The sequence below is a fragment of the Coregonus clupeaformis genome, chromosome 33 (genome assembly GCF_020615455.1).
Source record: "Coregonus clupeaformis isolate EN_2021a chromosome 33, ASM2061545v1, whole genome shotgun sequence".
NCBI classification, from domain to species: domain Eukaryota; kingdom Metazoa; phylum Chordata; class Actinopteri; order Salmoniformes; family Salmonidae; genus Coregonus; species Coregonus clupeaformis.
In genome coordinates, this window is record NC_059224.1 from 37,813,156 (window position 1) to 37,836,799 (window position 23,644).

Below are 23,644 nucleotides of genomic sequence, written 5' to 3' on the forward strand. Positions count from 1 at the left end.
GTACATTTTAATATTATCCACAAAGTATGAAGGGTCCCTTTATAATTATACACATATCAGTTATGCAAGCTAACAACCAGCACAGATAATGTGTTCGCTCCTAGTTAACAAGACTGCCTAGCTAAATAGCTACCTCACAAGACTAGGCAAGTTAGCTGCGTTGTTTGTTGAATCTTGGAGGTGACACACAGCCTGGGGGATATGGTGTAATGTTAAAGTCCAGCAGTGAGGTAGGAGGGGCTTGGAGGTGGTGGAAGCCTATAAATATTTTAGCCAGCATGTGTGTTCAATAAAAGCATTTTATTGCTTTATTTTAAACAAGATAAACGTACAGAAGTAGTCCGTGTCTTCATAAAGTAGCCTACTCGGCAGGAGACAGGGTTGCCTGTCAGGCATTGTTCAGGGCTGAAATGCCCCACGAGCAGGAAACCGTCCTTCACTGCTCGTGCGCACTCAGTCAGCTGACACACTCAAAGTCATGTGATTTCATTTTTTTAGGCAGATGTAGTGCAAACAGTTGCTGTTAAACATCTTGAAGTGTTCGAAACAAAGTCTCTAGTAATTGTATATTATATCCTCTCGCACGTCCAACATGGCTTGGACAAAGTATCAACTATTTCTTGCGGGTCTTATGCTAACAACAGGCTCAATCAACACGCTATCCGCAAAGTAAGTGAACGCTTCAGTTATGTTGTCATTGATGTCACGGTGTTTACAATGTAGCCAACGTCTAATGTAATGCGGGTTAGACCATCAGGCTGCAATATTTTTCCTGTTTATTGCACTGTTCCTGGTAAACAGAGTTGTCCCTCAATATATTTGTATCTACAGTAGTCTAAATTGGCGATGTTTCATTGTATTTTTTCATTTGGGAAAGGTATGTATTTCCACCATCTTTGTGAATACCTTTTCATACAAAAACACATGGTTGATAATGATATTCTGTAAGTTTACTTTCAGGTGTAAATGTAATGTATGATTACATTTGAAATTGTGAAATTGCTAGACATGCCAGACACAGGGAAACCTTTCACGTGCGCCTTGCGTCACTGTTGATTCATTTCTTGTCATGAAGTGCGAGGACACTGCTGCCTCAGCAAATCAATGGCTTTGTGCCACAAAATAATCAGACTCTCGAAATTGCCTTCTGTAAGTTACGGCAGTTTAACTTATTTTGCTGTCATGCAAAATAGTATGTGGATTGGTTTTATAGGTCGTAGTTCTGATACTCTGTGCTTGTTTATGTAATGTGGAAATGACACCTGATCAACTTTAACATTTTGTCAAAGAGATGGTCTAGTCTGGCAAAAGTCCCTCAGTATGGATCAATCACAGCTGTACTGGAATACTTTATGTTACACATGGTTGCTCTTGTTCAGTGAAATGGGACAATGTAGCAAATATAGAGATCTAGTTTCATCCACTTTTTTGGGCTTCTTACCAGAGCAGTCACCTGAAACCAAACCCTACACTGTCTGCGCTTCACTGAGGATAATGTTATCTTGAGCTGAGAACAGTTGCTTCTTGTGTATAATGGTTTTGGGTTATGTTGGTAGCCCTTTTTGATGGCCCCTTTGAGTTGATTTGACCAACTGTGTATGTTATGACTTGGCAATGTGTGAATGTCAAATTTCGTCAGATCAAGAGCTACATTTGGTCAATAAACCAGTGACTCAATTGGGCATAGTTGTGATATGGAGCTTAAACTGCTGATGTGTGAGTGAAAAGGCGGCATCATCACTTTGTGAGGCCCTATGACTACTACATCCCTTCCTTCTATTGAATCAGCAAGGAGAACACTCACATGCTAGTCATGCCTCTACTGATTAGGCCTATTGGACTATAAAAGTCAATAGGTGCTAGTGCTGAGCGATTTAACTAAAATGTTGGTTATTTTTTGATTTTTAAACAACTGATTGACCGATATCTGTTAAATTATTGGAATTCCATTTTTCTATGAGCTCGATGTGCAGTTTCTGTAGAGATATATCAGATCAAGCCTGAACTGTGCGATGTAGTAGGGAGATGTAGATTCCAACAGGCCAATATTCTACATAGTTTAGCGCAGAAACGTGGTAATTAACTACAGTGGCCCGTTTAAACTTGTCCGGTCTGTGCGGAGCAGACACGAGACTGACGCCTCATGTCCACCAGATGCATCAAACTCATTGAGTTCCGGCGGAAGCCATTCATTGTCAATGGCGCAGTCCGTAACGCAACGTTGGGGGTACCGCACATTCTGTGTACCGCATGCGCTCAATATTTTTACAGTGCGGTGATACAAATGGAAGTACACACACAAACTCCAACTAACTGGCTTTTAGCTATTTGAAAAGCTAAGCACTTGGTCGTCATGTACAGAAAATGCAGGCTAGACATCCGGCAAAACAAAACTATTATTAGTTTTTTAGACTGTTCCTAATAATATTTATTATAATAACGCTCCTTTTTCTTGATCTCCTTCTTATTGTTATTATTACTATTAATATTATGATCATAAGTAATGTCATTATCATTAGTAGCCTTAGTATAGCAGCCTTGTATAACCACCACTGAGCTATAGGCCTAAGAGCGCATCCTGTTTAGTCTTAATACCATAACTTACTTAGGCCTATATTTCAATACTTACAGTGAGGGGGAAAAAAGTATTTGATCCCCTGCTGATTTTGTACGTTTGCCCACTGACAAAGAAATGATCAGTCTATAATTTTAATGGTAGGTTTATTTGAACAGTGAGAGACAGAATAACAACAAAGAAATCCAGAAAAACGCATGTCAAAAATGTTATAAATTGATTTGCATTTTAATGAGGGAAATAAGTATTTGACCCCCTCTCAATCAGAAAGATTTCTGGCTCCCAGGTGTATTTTATACAGGTAACGAGCTGAGATTAGGAGCACACTCTTAAAGGGAGTACTCCTAATCTCAGCTTGTTACCTGTATAAAAGACACCTGTCCACAGAAGCAATCAATCAATCAGATTCCAAACTCTCCACCATGTCCAAGACCAAAGAGCTCTCCATGGATGTCAGGGACAAGATTGCAGACCTACACAAGGCTGGAATGGGCTACAGGACCATCGCCAAGCAGCTTGGTGAGAAGGTGACAACAATTGGTGCGATTATTCGCAAATGGAAGAAACACAAAAGAACTGTCAATCTCCCTCGGCCTGGGGCTCCATGCAAGATCTCACCTCGTGGAGTTGCAATGATCATGAGAATGGTGAGGAATCAGCCCAGAACTACACGGGAGGATCTTGACAATGATCTCAAGGCAGCTGGGACCATAGTCACCAAGAAAACAATTGGTAACACACTACGCCGTGAAGGACTGGAATCCTGCAGCGCCCGCAAGGTCCCCCTGCTCAAGAAAGCACATATACAGGCCCGTCTGAAGTTTGCCAATGAACATCTGAATGATTCAGAGGAGAACTGGGTGAAATTGTTGTGGTCAGATGAGACCAAAATAGGGCTCTTTGGCATCAACTCAATTCGCCGTGTTTGGAGGAGGAGGAATGCTGCCTATGACCCCAAGAACACCATCCCCACGTCAAACATGGAGGTGGAAACATTATGCTTTGGGGGTGTTTTTCTGCTAAGGGGACAGGACAACTTCACCGCATCAAAGGGACGATGGACGGGGCCGTGTACCGTCAAATCTTGGGTGAGAACCTCCTTCCTTCAGCCAGGGCATTGACAATGGGTCGTGGATGGGTATTCCAGCATGACAATGACCCAAAACATACGGCCAAGGCAACAAAGGAATGGCTCAAGAAGAAGCACATTAAGGTCCTGGAGTGGCCTAGCCAGTCTCCAGACCTTAATCCCATAGAAAATCTGTGGAGGGAGCTGAAGGTTCGAGTTGCCAAACGTCAGACTCGAAACCTTAATGACTTGGAGAAGATCTGCAAAGAGGAGTGGGACAAAATCCCTCCTGAGATGTGTGCAAACCTGGTGGCCAACTACAAGAAACGTCTGACCTCTGTGATTGCCAACAAGGGTTTTGTCACCAAGTACTAAGTCATGTTTTGCAGAGGGGTCAAATACTTAATTCCCTCATTAAAATGCAAATCAATTTATAACATTTTTGACATGTGTTTTTCTGGATGTTTTTGTTGTTATTCTGGCTCTCACTGTTCAAATAAACCTACCATTAAAATTATAGACTGATCATGTGTTTGTCAGTGGGCAAACGTACAAAATCAGCAGGGAATCAAATACTTTTTTCCCTCACTGTATATAGGCTACTGTATCAATCAATCATTCATTTGTTCATGTCATCACACAGCATACGAGTCATTCATGATTTTAAAATAAAGCAAACCTTGAATAATTTGCTTAAACAATAAGTAAACCGTTCCATTTCAGAAATTGCATCCGTTCCATTTCAGAATGCGACTGTTTTTAAGTCTTTGCTGTAATAAAGGCTTAGCCAAAAACATTACAACAAACTCTCTGGTACGCTTATCATTTATTTAGTGTTTACATTGTTCCAGATGGTCAGGAAAAGTATATTGTAATCTATACAGCACCTGTTTGGCACACATAATATGCACGCAGAGCTTGCTCCTCACCTTATTTTTCTTGATCTCCAGTATTTTCCACAACTACTCAAATGTATCCCACACATCTGACTTTCCCTTTACCTCCTGAGCAACGAGTAAATATTCCCCTGTTTTGAGTTTATTTGTCATGTCCTCTGCATCCATTTTGCTGTCATATGTGTTACGGTGTTCAGAGTTTGTTATAACCAATTTATTGATGTGATTATGATGCTATATGTCAGGCCCTATTGTGCCCTATTCGGACGGGATTAGTTTTACTGGCGGAGGTCGGGTAATGTAATTACAGTGGGGGAAAAAAGTATTTAGTCAGCCACCAATTGTGCAAGTTCTCCCACTTAAAAAGATGAGAGAGGCTATGACAGACAAAATGAGAAAAATAAATCCTGAAAATCACATTGTAGGATTTTTAATGAATTTATTTGCAAATTATGGTGGAAAATAAGTATTTGGTCACCTACAAACAAGCAAGATTACTGGCTCTCACAGACCTGTAACTTCGAGCACAAAACACCACATCTGTAATTTTTGTCCTGTCTGAATCTGCCATGGCAGTAATTTTTACATGGCAGGAGAGTAACAATTCCAGACAGAATAACCTACTGTTTTTTGGCGATGATAATACTAGTCCCATGCGAATCGATATCCCTGTGTTTTGAGAGAAATGTCTGAGTTTGACAGGTGATGCTCGGGGTTGGCGCAAGAAAACAATAACTGATTCGATAATCAAATTGTATTTGTCATATGCACCAAATACAACAGGTGTAGACCTTACAGTGAAATGCTTACTTACAAGCCCTTAACCATCAATGCCCTGCGGCCTTGTGAATGTTGACCTGTTTAAAGGTCTTACTCACATCAGCTACGGAGAGCATGATCACACAGTCATCCGGAACAGCTGATGCTCTCATGCATGCTTCAGTGTTGCTTGCCTCGAAGCAAGCATAGAAGTAATTTAGCTCGTCTGGTACGCTCGTGTCACTGAGCAGCTCGCGGCTGTGCATCCTTTTGTAGTCCGTAATAGTTTGCAAGCCCTGCCACATCCGACGAGCGTCAGAGCCGGTGTAGTACGATTCAATCTTAGTCCTGTATTGACGCTTTGCCTGTATGATGGTTCGTCGGAGTGCATTGCGGGATTTCTTATAAGCGTCCGGGTTAGAGTCCTGCTCTTTGAAAGTGGCAGCTCTACCCTTTAGCTCAGTGCAGATGTTGCCTGTAATCCATGGCTTCTGGTTGGGGTATGTACGTACGGTTACTGTGGGTATGACGTCATCGATGCACTTATTGATGAAGCCAGTGACTGATGTGGTGTACTATTCAATGCCATCGGAAGAATCCCGGAACATATTCCAGTCTGTGCTAGCAAAACAGTCCTGTAGCTTAGCATCTGCGTCATCTGACCACTTCTGTATTGAGCGAGTCACTGGTACTTCCTGCTTTAGTTTTTGCTTGTAAGCAGGAATCAGGAGGATAGAATTATGGTCAGATTTGCCAAATGGAGGGCGAGGGAGAGCTTTGTATGCGTCTCTGTGTGTGGAGTAAAGGTGGTCTAGAGTTTTTTTTTTCTCCCTCTGGTTGCACATTTAACATGCTGGTAGAAATTAGGTCAAACGGATTTAAGTTTCCCTGCATTAAAGTCCCCGGCCACTAGGAGCGCCGCCTCTCTATGAGCATTTTCTTGTTTGCTTATGGCCTTGTACAGCTCGTTGAGTGCGGTCTTAGTGCCAGCATCGGTTTGTGGTGGTAAATAGACAGCTACGAGAAATATCGATGACGGCGAGTGGGTAATCTGCCTCAGTCCATCAGTCCTATTAGCCAACGTACAATCATTGGATAACAAAATGGATGAGCTTCGATCAAGACTATCCTACCAACGGGACATTCAAAACTGTAATATCTTATGTTTCACAGAGTCGTGGCTGAACGACAACATGGATAACATACAGCTGGCAGGGTTTTTTGGTGCATCGGCAAGATAGAACAGCTGCCCCCTGTAAGACAAGGGGTGGCGGTCTGTGTATATTTGTAAATAACAGCTGGGGCACGAAATGTAATATTTCACGAAGTCTCAAGGTTTTGCTTGCCTGAGGTAGAGTATCTCATGATAAGCTTTAGACCACATTATTTACCAAGAGAATTTTCAACTTTCACATTGAATGCTTTTGTTTATATGTTTTGTGCGTATGAATTGAATATTGGCAAATGCATCAGTGGAAAATATTGAGCCTATTTAATGCAACCCTTGCTGTTAATAAATCGCAAAGCAGCAGCATACAACTGACCTAAACGTTTGGAAATGATAAGTTAACGTTCTCATCCATAGCCTTAAAACACACCTGAAGTGCAATTGCACTGTTTAGCTCACATCTGAAGGCTGGGGGGCATTTAGGACGTACTGTGGATCGCTAAAATATCCTAATTATGATCACACTTCCTCAATTCAAATATTATGGCGACACTATACCAAAGATGTTTTGGTATGGTTTTGAAACTTGGGAACCAAGCTCGAGTTATCAGTGTGGCCCTATCACCTGGATATGTTGAAATACTGTACCTTCGCCTAGAATAAACGCCTAGAATAAAAACCTCCAGGCTTTCGTCATAACTGTCAATTTATTGGAAATAATAACTAATCCCATCAGAATCGTCCTCTGGAATAATGGACATTCTGGAGTAATAATTACATAACCAACGTTCTCTAGTAATACTAGTCCCGTGCGAATAGGTCTTTGGTCACGTGCTTGCGATGCATACATGTGTCACGTAAAGAGAGCAAGGGTTGAGGGAATAGGGAATGTTTTTCCTAAACAAATGAGGGATTTCAGTAACAGAACTTTTCATTCAGAAATAGCTGTTATGTTGCAGCATCAGCAACTCGGACAGCGCGATGAACACTGATGTTCTGTGGTGGTCGCTGCAGCAGGGAGGAGAGAGCGACAGCGGGTGCTAGTCACAGTCACTCGCTGTCAGGTTTTTTTAACACCGCGCAGCAAGTCTGATCCCGGCACAGCACAATCAAATCAATTGCTGGTCGGACTCCCTCTAGTCATTTGTGTGTCTTAATTATTTAATCAAACAGTGTGCTTAAAGCATCAGACAAGCTCAGTGAATATAGTTGATTTGATTAAAAAACATAGGATGTGTCAATATATGGAAAAATACAATGGATTGAACAGACGACTCTTGGTCGACCAAGATTGTTTTTGGTCGGGGACCTTACTAATATGTACACTCACCAGGGATATGGCCGATGTTCTCCGCAGGTGCCAATAATATAGACTACTGTTCGCTCAATTAAGTTACGAATTTTGATAACTAAAAGACAGATTGTAGTCTTCATTGTCATCTCTTTACAGCAATAGCCAATTGCTTTCCAAACAGTTTTTCCGCGATTATATTTTTTTATATTGCGATATGCCTGGCTGGGTCGCTCTGCTTTTCACTGACAGTCACAACTCAACAGTCATCTATTTGGTATTTGCAGAGTGTGCTGCCCAAATTGCATCCCCTTCCGACTGTAGGCTATGCAATTTAAAACAATCTTTTAAGAAGCTAATGATCCTCTGTGGCCAAATAATCATTTCTGGTGTAGTAGCCTATTTTGAATGATTGTATTTATTTCTGTATAGACAGGAGTAAGCTAATTGCACAAATTTGTTTACATCCCTGTTAGTGAGCATTTATCCTTTGCCAAGATAATCCATGCACCTGACAGGTGTGGCATATCAAGAAGCTGATGAAAGAGCATGATTATTACACAGGTGCACCTTGTGCTAGGGATAATAAAAGGCCACTCTAAAATGTGCAGTTTTGTCACACAACACAATGCCACAGATATCTCAAGTTTTGAGGGAGTGTGCAATTGGCATGCTGAGTCCAGGAATGTCCACCAGAGCTGTTTCCAGACAATTGAATGTTAATTTCTCTACCATAACCTTCCTCCAACGTCGTTTCAGAGAATTTGGCAGTACGTCCAACCGGCCTCACAACCGCAGACCACGTGTAACCACGCCAGCCCAGGACCTCCACATCCGGCTTCTTCACCTGCGGGATCGTTTGGGGTGGGGGGGTGGGGTGCTGAAGATTATTTCTGTCTGTAATGAAACGCCCTTTTGTGGGGAAGAAATCATTCTGATTGGCTGGGCCTGGCTCCCCAGTGGGTGGGCCTGGCTCCCAAGTGGGTGGGCCTATGCCCTCCCAGGCCCACCCATGGCTGCACCCTTGCCCTTCATGTGAAATCCATCGATAAGGGGCTAATGAATTTATTTCAATTTACTGATTTCCTTAAATGAACTGTAACTCAGTAAAATCTTTGAAATTGTTGCATGATGCGTCTATATTTTTTGTCAGTATATTCAGAACTTGACTTTTTCCACATTCTGTTACGTTACAGCCTTATTCTAAAATTGATTAAATAAAAATATTTCCTCATCAATCTACACACTATACCCCATAATGAGAAAGCGAAAACTGGTTTTTAGAAATTTTAGCAAATTGTTTAAAAATAAAAAACGGAAATACCTTATTTACATAAGTATTCAGACCCTTTGCTATGAGACTCAACATTGAGCTCAGGTGCATCCTGTTTCCATTGATCATCCTTGAGATGTTTCTACAACTTGATTGGAGTCCACCTGTGGTAAATTCAATTGATTGGACATGATTTGGAAAGGCACACACCAGTCTATATAAAGTCCCACAGTTGACAGTGCATGTCAGAGCAAAAACCAAGCCATGAGGTCGAAGGAATTGTCTGTAGAGCTCCGAGACAGGATTGTGTCGAGACACAGATCAGGGGAAGCATACCAAAAGACTTCTGCAGCATTGAATGTCCCCAAGAACACAGTGGCCTCCAACATTCTTAAATGGAAGAAGTTTGGAAGCACCAAGACTCTTCCTAGAGCTGGCCTCCTGGCCAAACTGAGCAATGGGGGTAGAATGGCCTTGGTCAGGAAGGTGACCAAGAACCTAATGGTCACTCTGACAGAGCTCCAGAGTTCCTCTGTGGAGATGGGAGAACCTTCCAGAATGACAACTATCTCTGCAGCACTCCACCAATCAGGCCTTTATGGTAGAGTGGCCAGACGGAAGCCACTCCTCAGTAAAAGGCACATGACAACCCGCTTCGAGTTTGCCAAAAGGCACCTAAAGGACTCTCAGACCATGAGAAAGAAGTCTCTCTGGTCTGATGAAACCAAGATTGAACTCTTTGGCCTGAATGCCCAAGCGTCACGTCTGGAGGAAACCTGGCACCATCCCTACGGTGAAGCATGGTGGTGGCAGCATCATGCTGTGGGGATGTTTTTCAGTGGCAGGGACTGGGAGACTAGTCAGGATAGAGGGAAAGATGAACGGAGCAAAGTACAGCGAGATCGTTGATGAAAATCTGCCCCAGAGCGCTCAGGACATCAGACTGGGGCGACGGTTCACCTTCCAACAGGACAACCACCCTAAGCACACAGCCAAGACAACGCAGGAGTGGCTTCGGGACAAGTCTCAATGTCCTTGAGTGGCCCAGCCAGAGCCCGGACTTGAACCCGATCGAACATCTCTGGAGAGACCTGAAAATAGCTGTGCAGCGACGCTCCCCATCCAACCTGACAGAGCTTGAGTGGATCTGCAGAGAAGAATGGGAGAAACTCCCCAAATACAGGTATGCCAAGCTTGTAGCGTCACACCCAAGAAGACTCAAGTCTGTAATCGGTGCCAAAGGTTTTTCAACAAAGGACTGCGTAAAAGGTCTGAATACTTATGTAAATGTGATGTATTTAATTCTTTAGATTTTTGTACATTTATAGGGTATTTTGTGTACATTGATGAGGGGGTGGGGAAAACTATTTAATCCGTTTTAGAATAAGGCTGTAACGTAGCAAAATGTGGAAAAAGTCAAGATGTCTGAATACTTTCTGTATGTATGATATGTGTGCGTCTGTAGCTTTCTCACTCATTATTATTCATGGTAGCATCCACATTAATGTAGAAGTGTTTATAAACATATTCTGTTCTTATTTACAATAAAAGTGACTCCAAAATGACACTACATTATTTACCAATCATTTCTATTGGGCACAAAATAATCTGAAACACAACCAAAACAAACAGCAAATGCATCCAACAAATTTGTAGTCACAAGCTTGATGTAATCATTGTGTGCTATGACTATGGGACCAAACACGTAACTTTTTACTCCTTTAATACACATAAGTGAATTATAATTTTTATTTATTTTTTGGTACTTTTACCCCTTTTTTTCCCCCCAATTTGTGATGTCCAGTTGGTAGTTACAGTCATGTCCCATCGCTGCAACTCCCCTACGGACTCGGGAGAGGCGAAAGTCGAGAGCCATGCGTCCTCCGAAACACGACCCTGCCAAGCCGCACTGCTTCTTGACACACTGCTCACTTAACCTGGAAGCCAGCCGCACCAATGTGAAACACGTCCAACTGGCCAAGTCTGCTTGCAGGTACCCGGCCCACCAAAAGGAGTCGCTAGAGCATGATGGGACAAGGAATTCTCGGCCGGCCAAACCCTCCCCTAACTGTAGTGACGCCTCAAGCACTGCGATGCAGTGCCTTAGACTGCTGCGCCACTCGGGAGGCCTGGTGTGACATTCTTGAGCAAACTTAATCAACGCTCTCTTCTTCTCCCCCAGATGGGCTGACATGTTCTCCGCAAATGGTTGTAAAGACTCCCCTGAACACACATTTTCCCACCCATTTGTACAGGTGCAGTCTTTCAAATAAAATAAAAATTCATACTGTATGTGTAAGCTTAGACCTAAGTAAATCACTTGTGTCTTTATCAACATTTTGAATGGATTAAATGTATCATTATTATTTTGTTCTTGCTTAGTGTTTGATGGGTAGGTTGCTGAGTGCTGACCTTGTGCCTCTGTTTGTTTTGTCTGTCTCTCTCTCTTCCTCACAAACCCTCTCTCACTCCTACCCCCATGCCTCCCCTCTCTCTCCTTCTACCCCTCTGCCTCTCTCTCCTTCTACCCCTCTGCCTTCCTCTCTCTCTCCTATCCCTCCTTTTCCCTCTCTAGGCCGTAGGGATGTTCCTGGGGGAGCTCAGTTGTCTGGCTGTCTTCCACATGCTGCTTTGTCACGACAGACGGAGACCAGAACCCAAGATGAACACGGGCCAGAGCTTCAACCCCCTCCTCTTCCTTCCCCCTGCCCTCTGTGACATGACTGCTACCTCCATCATGTATGTTGGTACGTGACCCCGACAACCTGGATATTTATCTTCATTGGGAATTGCAGTGGGCTCCAGAGTTTTCTGGGCATGTTGCTCATTGCTTGAGCCGCCATTTAATTCCCTCGCACCTTGCATAAAATATTTTCATAATGTGACAATTCACACCAAAAAGGGCTTCCAAGTTCTAGTCTTCAAAAGTATTCTTCAAAAACTGCGAGGAAGTCAAAATGAGCTGTAACATATTATGGTCAGAGGCACAATTACAAACTAATCTTAAGTTCCTGTGATATATCTCCCATTTTATTAAGGAACTGGAACACAATAACCGAGAACTCTAGATTGTCATAGTGAAAGTTTGTGCTGACTGCAGACCTGGGTTCAAATAGTATTTGCTTTCTTTTGCCTGTTGAACCAATTGAATAGTCCCAACGTGCAACCGCTGCCCATTTGCCACTCCAGGCAGACTTATTTAAACAATAAATCCTATTTACATTTTAGTCATTTAGCAGACACTCTTGTTCAGAGCGACTTACAGGAGCAATTAGCGTTAAGTATATTTTACCTAGTCGGCTCAGGGATTTGAACCAGCAACGTTTCGGTTACTGGCCCAGCACTCTTAACCGCTAGGCTACCTGCCGCCCTATTTGAACCAAGCTCTGTCTGTGACCCTCTCCCCAGCCCTGAACATGACGAGCGCCTCCAGCTTCCAGATGCTGCGTGGGGCGGTGATCATTTTCACGGGCCTGCTGTCGGTGGCCTTCCTAGGGCGCCGCCTGGTGGCCAGTCAGTGGACAGGCATCCTCGTCACCATCCTGGGCCTGATAGTGGTGGGCCTGGCTGACTTCATGAGCGGACACAAGGACGACTCGCACAAACTTAGCGAGGTGATCACTGGTAAGGTAGAGAGAGTGGGTTGGAAGGAGATACTTGTAGTGGCAAGAGTAGGACTGTTAGAACACAATGTGCACGGTTAATACGATTATTGTGAATAGTCCGATTAATATGATAGTTTGATTTAAATGTTTACATGCTTTGCAAGAAGAACGATTTCCTTAAAAATATTTACATGGACACATCTGAAATCAGGCTACCTGATGGGACTTTGGTAAATGCAGAAAATCTCTAATCAAAATAAACATTCTACCACAGCGGCCATGTTATATTTGTGAAGCCTATTTGATTCTGAGTTCGGACATATAACATATGTATGTGAAAACTATTTCTAAGATGAATACGTCCAGTTTTTCCAAACTCACTACTCGCGCAAAAGAAGGAAGCTTGCGCTGGTCGTGCGCAGATCAAATACACTGCTTTAACTCGTGATAATTTCAAAGGTGCTCAGAAAAGCAGGTGTTTTAATCGGCGTATGCTTACTTCGATTATGACCTTACGCCGATATAAGAAAGCAGAGTAAGGGGTTTACAAGATTAATGCCATATTCTGCCTTTGGGCTGTCCCCGACCAAAAAAGAATCTTGCTCGACCGAGAGTCGTCTCTTCTTTCGACCAATTGATTGGTCGAAATGTTAAAATGTGTATTTTTCCATATATAGACACACCCAATGTTTGAATAAAATGACCTCTATGTAGGCTACTTTGCCTGATGCTTTAAGCACTGCAATTAAAAATAAAGATACACAAGTTACTAAAGAGGGAGCCAGGGATCAATATAGCCTAACCAGGCTACACCAGCGGTCGGCAACCTTTTCCATTTGGAGTGCCAAGTTATCATACAATCTCTACTGATCTGCATGCCAGTTATGATTTTCATATGCACATTTTTGTGGAACATTTAATTTATAATAGTGTTCATATCTTCAATCAAAATTCTATCTAAATGAAAATGATACAAATCTAAAAACTTCTATTGCCATTGCCAATATGTAAAAATAGCCTACATAAAGCCAACAAATAAAAACATTGCAGCCCACCGGTAGAAAATATCCTGATTTAAAAATAAAAATAAATCCTATAAATCACATTGGCTAAACATGGCCTGTCTGCAAGGAACTTGAAACATTGTATCAACTATTAACTTGGGTCCGGCCGGAAGCTCATGCTAGCAAACTTGCAACATTGTATAAAATATTCTGGTCCCTCAGAGTTTCCTGCGCCAGTGCGCTCCGGACAGACAGTCACAGCTGTAGGCTATTTGCACAAGGGATAAGAAGTAATCAGGTAGGCCTTTTTTTTATGACATTTCCACAGGATCAGAACATGAAACATTTTCCCCTTTCATGCTGAGTGGTTATCGAAATTGCTATTGTAATTCTCAATGGATGTACAGTTGGAGTCATTAAAACTCGTTTTTCAACCACTCCACAAATTTCTTGTTAACAAACTATAGTTTTGGCAAGTCGGTTAGGACATCTACTTTGTGCATGACACAAGTAATTTTTCCAACAATTGTTTACAGACAGATTTCACTTATAATTCACTGTATCACAATTCCAGTGGGTCAGAAGTTTACATACACTAAGTTGACTGTGCCTTTAAACAGCTTGGAAAATTCCAGAAAATTATGTCATGGCTTTAGAAGCTTCTGATAGGCTAATTGACATCATTTGAGTCAATTGGAGGTGTACCTGTGGATGTATTTCAAGGCCTACCTTCAAACTCAGTGCCTCTTTGCTTGACATCATGGGAAAATGAAAAGAAATCAGCCAAGACCTCAGAAAAAATATTGTAGACCTCCACAAGTCTGGTTCATCCTTGGGAGCAATTTCCAAACGCCTGAAGGTACCACGTTCATCTGTACAAACAATAGTACGCAAGTATAAACACCATGGGACCACGCAGCCGCCATACTGCTCAGGAAGGAGACGCGTTCTGTCTCCTAGAGATGAACGTACTTTGGTGCGAAAAGTGCAAATCAATCCCAGAACAACAGCAAAGGACCCTGTGAAGATGCTGGAGGAAACAGGTACAAAAGTATCTATATCCACAGTAAAATGAGCCCTATATTGACATAACCTGAAAGGCCGCTCAGCAAGGAAGAAGCCACTGCTCCAAAACCGCCATAAAAAAGCCAGACTACGTTTTACAACTGCACATGGGGACAAAGATCGTACTTTTTGGAGAAATGTCCTCTGGTGTGATGAAACAAAAATAGAACTGTTTGGCCATAATGACCATCGTTATGTTTGGAGGAAAAAGGGGGTCCCTTGCAAGCCGAAGAACACCATCCCAACCGTGAAGCACCGTGGTGGCAGCATCATGCTGTGGGGGTGCTTTGCTGCAGGAGGGACTGGTGCACTTCACAAAATAGATGGCATCATGAGGAAGGAAAATTATGTGGATATATTGAAGCAACATCTCAAGACATCAGTCAGGAAGTTAAAGCTTGGTCGCAAATGGGTCCTCCATATGGACAATGACCCCAAGCATACTTCCAAAGTTGTGGCAAAATCGCTTAAGGACAACAAAGTAAAGGTATTGGAGTGGCCATCACAAAGCCCTGACCTCAATCCTATAGAAAATCGTGTGCCATAACATTTTCTTCATATATTTGCCACTGCTCGACTAAAAAGAGTCTCAGTCGACCAACAGCCTATCGATCAAACAATCGACCAGTCGACTAAATGGGGTCAGCCCTACTCTGCCTACTGCCATAATCAGTTTTAATATCAAATTATTAGTGTGCATGTAAACATACTCATTGTTAAGAGGATAATGAGTGGGCACTTACAGTGACAAAGGTAGGGCCCTGTTCGAATACTCTTAGAGCAGTGTTTCCCAAGCACTGTCTTAGAATATGTCTTTCCCTCCTTCCACACTTGAATTAATGATGCATCTAACTCATGATTGGATAGTTGAAAGCAAGCTTTACACAGCAGTGATTTCACCAGTCCAGTCACATCTAATCAGTGATTACCTCAAGGAAAATGGGAAGGAAGGATACATTTGAATGGTATTCAAACAGGGCCCACAACTGAGTTGGAGTCTATTGACTTTTGATTATTTCGATTTAGCTTCCACAGAGACTGGTTTTCCCTCACTAGCAACATCTTGCTAAAACAAATGTCCAATGAGGAACTGTCATGCAAAGGCCTTACCCATCTCTTCTAATCCTAAGGTGACCTTCTGATCATCATGGCCCAGGTCATTGCTGCTGTCCAGATGGTTCTGGAGGAGAAGTTTGTCTACAAGCATGACGTTCATCCTCTACGGGCAGTGGGCACTGAAGGTACAGTGAGCATACTGTATACATTTATGGCTGTATGCATTTGGTTAATGTATAACTCCATGTACAGAATATAGCAATGGTGTTTGTAGAGCTTTGAGAGTGAAGCTTACAGTCTTAAGAAACACAAGCATAATAATCAGATGTGTAGGTAGTACTTAATGACCTATTTGACAATTTATGTTATAGTTTATTTCTACAGAAAAAAATAATGTTGGTGGTGTTGTCACCATTTCATGCTTGAGATGGTGCTAATGTCTGTAGATCATTAGGGACTGTACGTTATGTATTATGCGGGATACCTGGAGAAAATCGGACCTAAAAAAAAAAAAATAGAAATAAGAAGTGCCCATCCCCTATACCCAAAATAATAATTAAGCATAAAGGACAGACCAGAACCTTAGATATGCAGAAACTGTTCTTCGTTTTGTAAGCATTACATGGCAAAGTAGCCAGAAGGTTGTGGATTCGCAGACCACCGCGGACAAGGGTGAAAAGATCTCCATTATAATAAAAGCATTTTATAAATCTATCATCTTATTTGCGGTCCGAGGAAAAAATAGCCTTTTTATAAACGCATTTCATGCAGTTCTACGTCATTTTACATGACTGGAAAGGGTTAAATGCAGAAGAAACATTTCAGTTGTTAAAAAATAGGATAGTCTAAATTTCGAACAGTGCGAAAGTTTTCTATCAACTGTAAGAATGTAGCGCAACCGAACCAGTTACAACTGAAGTGTCTGATCATCAATGAATTAGAGAAGAAGAAAAAAATACACAGCAGCCGTATATCATCAGGTAGGCCTATATGCCCTAAAACTATAATTTTCTAACGTATTCTATTTTATTCCATGATATTGTTATAAAATAGATTTGTGTTGACTGGGCATGGGAATATAAGAGCATCTGCTTGGCTAAACTAGGCATGCATAGCTCACCGCATGATCCTCAAACCAAAGACGGGCCAAACTTGTGAATTCAAAGGCACTGTAGAATGACTGTATAGCCTAATAACACATTTTTCATTTAATTACTATTCAATTATAAATAAATAATATTTCATTTTATATAGCCTAAATGAGAAATGTATAGGCATGTTGTTGAAGTGCCGTTGTTGATATGTTGTTGAAATGCTGAGCGCTCCTGCCAGCCTGTAGCTGTCACAAATGCTTCACAATGTTTTTCTTAAATGGCAGGCTATATATAGCCTTGAAATAATAATAATAATAATATAGCCTAAATAATTTATTTAGGCTACCTGACTTGTGCCTGACTGATTTTAGCGTTAGTATGTTGTTTAATAGCCTGTTGAAATGTTGAACGTCAACTGATAGTGACAGAATCAAACATTACTGTACTTCCCAAGCAAGGTAACTGTTTTGTCTTCTCGGCTATAGAAGGTTGTAGCGCAGCCTCTGAATATCATAGAGACAAACCAAAGATATCCCATATGGATCGGAATCACATCTTTCCCATTTTACAGCTTGTTTCTAGCATAAAGCATTACAGACTAAATCGTCATTATAGATCGCTTTATATAATCAGGTCAATTTTATATTTTAAACATTTCACCACCCATGTTATCTACATGATTAAATATCCATGTGGGCTGTGTTATGTAGGTAAAACCTCTCGTTCTCTCAAACAGAGAATTAGTGAACATAAATGTTAAATCAGGAGAAACGACAGGGATTATCTAGTCGCAGTACATTTTAATGACCAAAAACATGACATTTCTACCTTTTTGGGGGGGATTTTGTGACATAGAGAAAGTTAAGATATCAGACAGGGGAGGTGATACAAATAATACTCTGAGCAAAAGAGAATGTTTTGGGATTTTCACCCTCCAGACATTATTTCCTAAAGGTCTTAATGATAAAATTCCTATGTATGTTATGTTGTAAATGTGAACATGAATTAATGCCACCATTTCCGATTACGCTGACGTTTTTCTTGCGCTGTACCCAATGATTTATGAAAACTTGCTTGATGGATCGATGTCCTCATTGTGGTTTTATAGACATGTTTAATACGTTTTATGTACACACTTTATTCTAATATTTATGAAATGCACATTGTTATATTTGGTAACACTTACTTATTTTCCCTCGACTCCAACCCCATTCAATGCATTGAACGGATGTGGGTGGAGCTATGTTTACATAAGGGTGCTAATGTTTTAAAACTCACAAAAGCTCTGATGAAGGCCTCAGGGCCGATACGTAAAGTTTATTAAAGAGCGGTGATACTAGCAAGAGCAGTGTGCTGGCTTCTTCTTTTTTCTCATCTTATTCAACTGTTACCATGCACCTGCAAAAAAAGATAGCTCAGATGTGCGAGTGCCTTTTGAATTTTTTCTCAAAAAATCTTATGCTAACAAGGGGTAGGCCCATGCTTTTAGCCATTTACCCTCATATACCCCCTCAATTTGAGCCCTGGTTTTAACGTAACACACCAAGCCCTTCACTGACACTGAGATATTTAAGGAGTGCATGGTGACTGAAGGAATTGGCTGACAAAATGTATGGATTGTAGTCCCCTGTAGCTCAGTTGGTAGAGCATGGCACTTGCAACGCCAGGGTTGTGGGTTCGTTTCCCACGGGGGGCCAGTATGAAAATGTATGCACTCACTAACTGTAAGTCGCTCTGGATAAGAGCGTCTGCTAAATGACTAAAATGTTGTTGTTTTTTATTGTAGACTATAATTTTGTCTGTCAAACAGGTAGGCATACCTCTTTTTTCTTGAATAGGAAGAAGTAACTTCCAACACAAAGCCCTCTTATTGTTAGTAGCCTAAAGTCAAATACAATTGAAGACTGTTTAAATGAATTAACATACTTTCAGCACCCATGCACTCTCCATCTCCGCGGCTGCTTCATAGTAATTTAAGTTATGTAAATTACTCTAATATGGCTTATTGGGAGGTCAATAACTCAGATAAATAGCTTCATTATGGGCAAAGAAACATTTGTTTTTATTCAAATCAATTATAGCAATATAATTATTTTCGGAAGAAGCCTTTGATTCGCCTCCTGAAGTGCCACTGTACACAGCACAGCCATTGGTTAGGCAGCAAAAAAGGGTTTACCTCAGCAAGAGCTGGGCAGGCCAGGGCTCATGATTGGGAACGCCTATCCATTGCAGTGTGTAATGCAGCGTAGCCAAGTTTTCTATACACCATCCCAGCAGCGCAAAAACTCAGGAAGTACATTTTCGTAGAAATATAACTTTACCCTGTCCTTCTCTGAGCATGCTCTTCATTTAGCCTAGGCCTAAAGTCTATAGTATAGGCTATGGATCATTTGATTGAGACCACACTAGGTGCACATGATATTGTGCGCCCAGCAGAGAATCAGTGATGAGGGGCAGCATTGGGCACACATCGAGATATAATAACCAACACATTCTCAAACACTGAGCAATATGACATTTAATAGATTACAAATTACATGACCCTCCCCTGGACTAAATAAAACAATACTGAACTCTCCCCCTAACTGAAATTGAAAAAGCACGATCCTCCTCCATTTTCCTCCAGGTAACAATTGTTTACATTTTGACCACTCCCTTAGTAATTCACCCTGCCTCCATTCATTTCCACCCTTCTTCTTCTCCTCCATTCTCCAGGGTTCTTTGGCTTCTTCATCCTCTCGCTCCTCCTCATCCCATTTTTCTACATCCCGGTGGGCAGCTTCAGCAACAACCCCCGCCACGTCCTCGAGGACGCGCTGGACGCCTTCTGCCAGATCGGCCACAACCCCATGATCATCCTGGCGTTGCTCGGCAACACAGTGTCCATCGCCTTCTTCAACTTTGCCGGCATCTCCGTCACCAAGGAGATCAGTGCCACCACGCGCATGGTGCTGGACAGCCTGCGCACCGTGGTCATCTGGGTGGTCAGTCTGGCTCTGGGCTGGGAGCAGTTCCATGGGTTACAGGTGTTGGGTTTCATTGTGCTGTTGGTGGGTGCGGCGCTGTATAATGGGCTTCATCGCCCCCTGCTTGCAAGGATTCCGTGCTGCGCCAGCATGGTGGAGGAGGAGGAAGGCAACCCAGCGGAGAGGACGAGATTGCTGGACGAGGGAAGGGTGCAGGAAGAGAGCTAACTGACCTGATATGATGACCTCGCAACATACTGAAAGTGTGTGTATGACATGGAGATAACATAACCTTGTTGCACTCCACACCATGTGTGTATGACATGAAGACGACACATTTCTCAGATAACTGTACATGACAATATCTTTAAAACTATTTTTAACTCCTGGTTGTAAATTTCAGGTGACATGTTGATAGGATCTTGGAATAGCCTTCCTCACGGCTTGTTGCAGCATCGGTTAAATGTGTCAGTGGTGGCAGGCATTTTATAAATCACCAAAAGGTTAAGCATAACATCGTTTGATAGAGTGCAGTACCGTGTTCATTGATATATATGGGTTTACTGTGGTTTCTTACACTTTTAACTAATATTTGATTCTGGGAAATGGGAATACATTCGTTTTGGGTTGATTTAATTTCAATACTTTGGTCTTGACCAGTGTCGTTTGGTGGATCTCACCGCTGTTTTTCGATTGGGAAAATGGGCTTGGGTTCAGTATTACGGCCTTGGCATTTATACTGACCTCTTACTTCTGATTTCCCCTGGTGTGAAATCATGGACTTGTAGTAACTTAGACAAGATATTGCATATGGCACCAGTGGGCTGTTGGTTCCATGCTTTTTAAATTGTTTTTCATTGTTGCACTGTACATTTTACTAATGTATCACTAGTGACATGCCAGAAATATTTTGTAATCCATTGGACTTTCATGCACAAAGTAGATGTCCTAACCGACTTGCCAAAACTATAGTTTGTTAACAAGAAATTTGTGGAGTGGTTGAACAACGAGTATCAATTACTCCAACCTAAGTTTATGTAAACTTCCGACTTCAACTGTACTTTGTAATCCATTGGACTTTTAGTACATTTTTAGGGCTTTGAATTTAAACCACACATTTAAATGTTAGCTGAAATGGACCCCACTGACTACTTGTTACAGAATGACTGACATTGTGTGAGTACCAATGCCATTACCATTGCACTATCACAAGTCTGATTTGGGATCTATGATTCAATATTTCCTGCATGCTTTTACTTGTGACATTTTTCCCTGTTTTATTATCAAACAATTGCAATTGTTCTGGATATATTAATCGACTGACACATTATCACATGTATAAAAAAAAAAATGATTGTAAAGTCTATTACTAGCCCATGCTTCTTGGTACATATTTTTTTATCATGGGTAGCGTGGGTGAATATTGCTGGCGCTACCCCGAAGGCTAAGCCATAGATGAAATAAGTTAGTTGAGCAGCCTACCAAGATCTCAGTAAGTGAAAGGGAACTGTTCTCAGGACCAATATTCATATTTAGGTTTTTGTAAGACTTATGTTGCACCTTTTGATTAGGACATAAATTCGCGATTCGTGATTTTAAAGTGCCATGTGAACAACGTTGACTGGATGTATTGAACTTGGCTCAAAAAAGTGGAAATGGAGAGGGTTTTCAGTTAAATGTTTAAAAAAAAAAAAGAATAAATAAATAAATATAAAAAATTGCTAATGTTTTTAGCACTTGAGTTCTGTGCTGTATTATACTTAGAGGGTCGTTCCATGAAAATAATGCCTTTTGTGTCCCTTTTGTTGTTTTAAGTAGAAATTGTGCACCAATATAGCATTTTTATGAAGTGCCCTTTAGTATAGACCATATCGAGAATTCCATAAATCAGATTTTTAATATGAATAAAGGTTTGCTAAAGTGCTCAAATTCAGCATTTTGACATGTCCCTCCGTCAACCCTGGGTCACTTCTAGGAAGATTGTAACCCACTTAATCCCAAAATGTCTCCAAGTTCCACCATCATTTTAAAACGTTAGTTATTTTGTTGCTTTGACAGTCATTTCTGAAGATGTATTTATTTCATGTGATTAGTGACATTTACATCTGTCTCTCATTTTAAGGTCAACTCTGTTTCCTGAACTTAACTCATTTTAATATGGTGAAACTATTCCTTTTTATTTTTTATTTTTTTCAAAAGAAACATTGAACATCTAATCGTCAATTCATAGAGTAAAAGCAGGTGCGCTGGTTCTACTCTTTTTGTCCATTTCCTGGTGTTTTGTGGTGGAAAACTGAGCGGTCCAGCATAACACGTCAACCCTGTTACCAATAGATGGACAGGCTAGAAATGTTTTAAAGTGCAACTGCCCCTAAAAACGAACTTCTCATTTAGAAAACAGCCTATGTGGCATCAATATAAGTCAGAAACATTTATTCTACTGTCAAAATGTACTACAAAGTGTAAATAGGATACTTTTATTCATAAAGTCAGTCTCGTCCAAAACAGAGTTTTGTGATACTTGTGGTCGTGACTTCATCACAACGTAAGTGAAGGTTGGTTGGGTTTGTTTCAATCCTGCCCGCAGCTGGCAGCACACAAGTAATCATTAATTCGGAGAGCAGCTGCACACGACCAGATCATAATGCCTGTGGTAAATGTGGGTTGAGTTTGGATTAGGACTGTCCCCGACCCCCAAAAAATATTGGTCAACCGAAAGTCGTCTGTTCGACTTGTCGAAATGTTTAAACGTGTATTTTTCCATTATTAGACCTATAGATGTGTTTGAATAAAATCAACTATATGCATTGAGCTTGTCTGATGCTTAAAACTTAGGGTTTGATGAAATAAGACAAATGCCTCGAGGGCACCAGAGATCTAGATAGCCAGAAGAAGAAAAAACTTAACCTGACCCAACTATTCTCCTCCCGCTCCTGCTGGTTTTCGCAGATTCTGCCATTACTCCTGAAGTTGCCGTTAATAGGCTACACCTGGAATGCCAATTCATCTTACAAGTTCTACCGATCTGCGTGCCAGTTATGGTTTTCATATGCACATTTTCATGAAACAGTTTCATTTCATTTATACTAAAGTCTAATATCTCAAAATCAAGTGGTTAATCAAAATTCTATCCAAATCTAAATGAAAATTATACAAACCTAAAAAGTAACTTCTATTGCCATTGCCAACTATGTAAAAAAAAGCCTACTTAAAGACAACAAATAAAAACATTACAGCTTGCAGGTAGAAAATATCCTGATGAAAATAAATATCCTATAAAACACATTGGCTACACATGGCATGTCTGCAACGAACTTGAAACATTGTATCAACTATTAACTTGGGTCCTGCCTGAAAGCTTGTGCTAGTGAATTTGCAACATTGTATAAAATATTCAGGGCCCTTAGAGTTTCCCGCACCAGTGAGCTGGGGACAGACACAGCTGTTGGCTATTTGCTCAAGGGATAAGAAGCAGCGCTTGACTTGGGCAGGAGCTCACCGGAGCTGAGTACCGGCACCTCAAGTTTTCAACTGCTTGAGCTCCTGTTCCTCTTATAGAATATTAGCTCAAAAGTATTGTGCACCTAAATATAAACAGTACCAGCACCCAAAATGAGTACTGGAACCTATTTCAGTCGGTCAAGCACTGATAAGAAGTAATCAGGTAGGCCTATTTTATGACATTTCCATTGGATCAGAGCATGACGTTTTTCCCTTTCCCTTTGAGTGGTAATCGAAAAGGAGAGAGCTGGAAAGATTTTTCAAATACATTGCTCCACGGGTCATTAGTGGTGGTGCATTAAGCCAATCAGAAATACTTTCA

At 41.3% G+C, this 23,644-nt stretch overlaps 1 protein-coding gene across 2 annotated transcripts; it reads left to right on the forward strand.

Annotated features, from left to right (window-relative positions):
• Positions 1-313: 313 nt before the first annotated feature.
• LOC121549090 (solute carrier family 35 member F6) lies at positions 314-22,073 on the forward strand. 2 transcript variants are annotated; one of them, XM_041860922.2, is made up of 6 exons: positions 314-669; positions 11,214-11,286; positions 11,607-11,778; positions 12,440-12,655; positions 15,836-15,946; positions 19,571-22,073. In XM_041860922.2, exons 1-6 carry the CDS (start codon positions 593-595, stop codon positions 20,047-20,049), a joined length of 1,128 nt encoding a protein of 375 aa, XP_041716856.1. In that variant the 5' UTR covers positions 314-592; the 3' UTR covers positions 20,050-22,073. The 2 variants fall into 2 exon arrangements, with proteins under 2 accessions (XP_041716856.1, XP_041716855.1); XM_041860921.2 differs by lacking the exon at positions 314-669 and adding an exon at positions 10,677-11,024.
• The last annotated feature ends 1,571 nt before the right edge of the window (positions 22,074-23,644 follow it).

What these genes read in the sequence shown, in the direction of transcription:
- LOC121549090 (XM_041860921.2), top strand. Translation starts at nt 10,906, where the DNA reads ATGCGTCCTCCGAAACACGACCCTGCCAAGCCGCACTGCTTCTTGACA. An exon ending in CTGGCCAAGTCTGCTTGCAG is followed by an intron (nt 11,025 to 11,213) that starts GTACCCGGCCCA and finishes CTTCTCCCCCAG; the next exon opens with ATGGGCTGACATGTTCTCCG. An exon ending in TACCTCCATCATGTATGTTG is followed by an intron (nt 11,779 to 12,439) that starts GTACGTGACCCC and finishes CCCTCTCCCCAG; the next exon opens with CCCTGAACATGACGAGCGCC.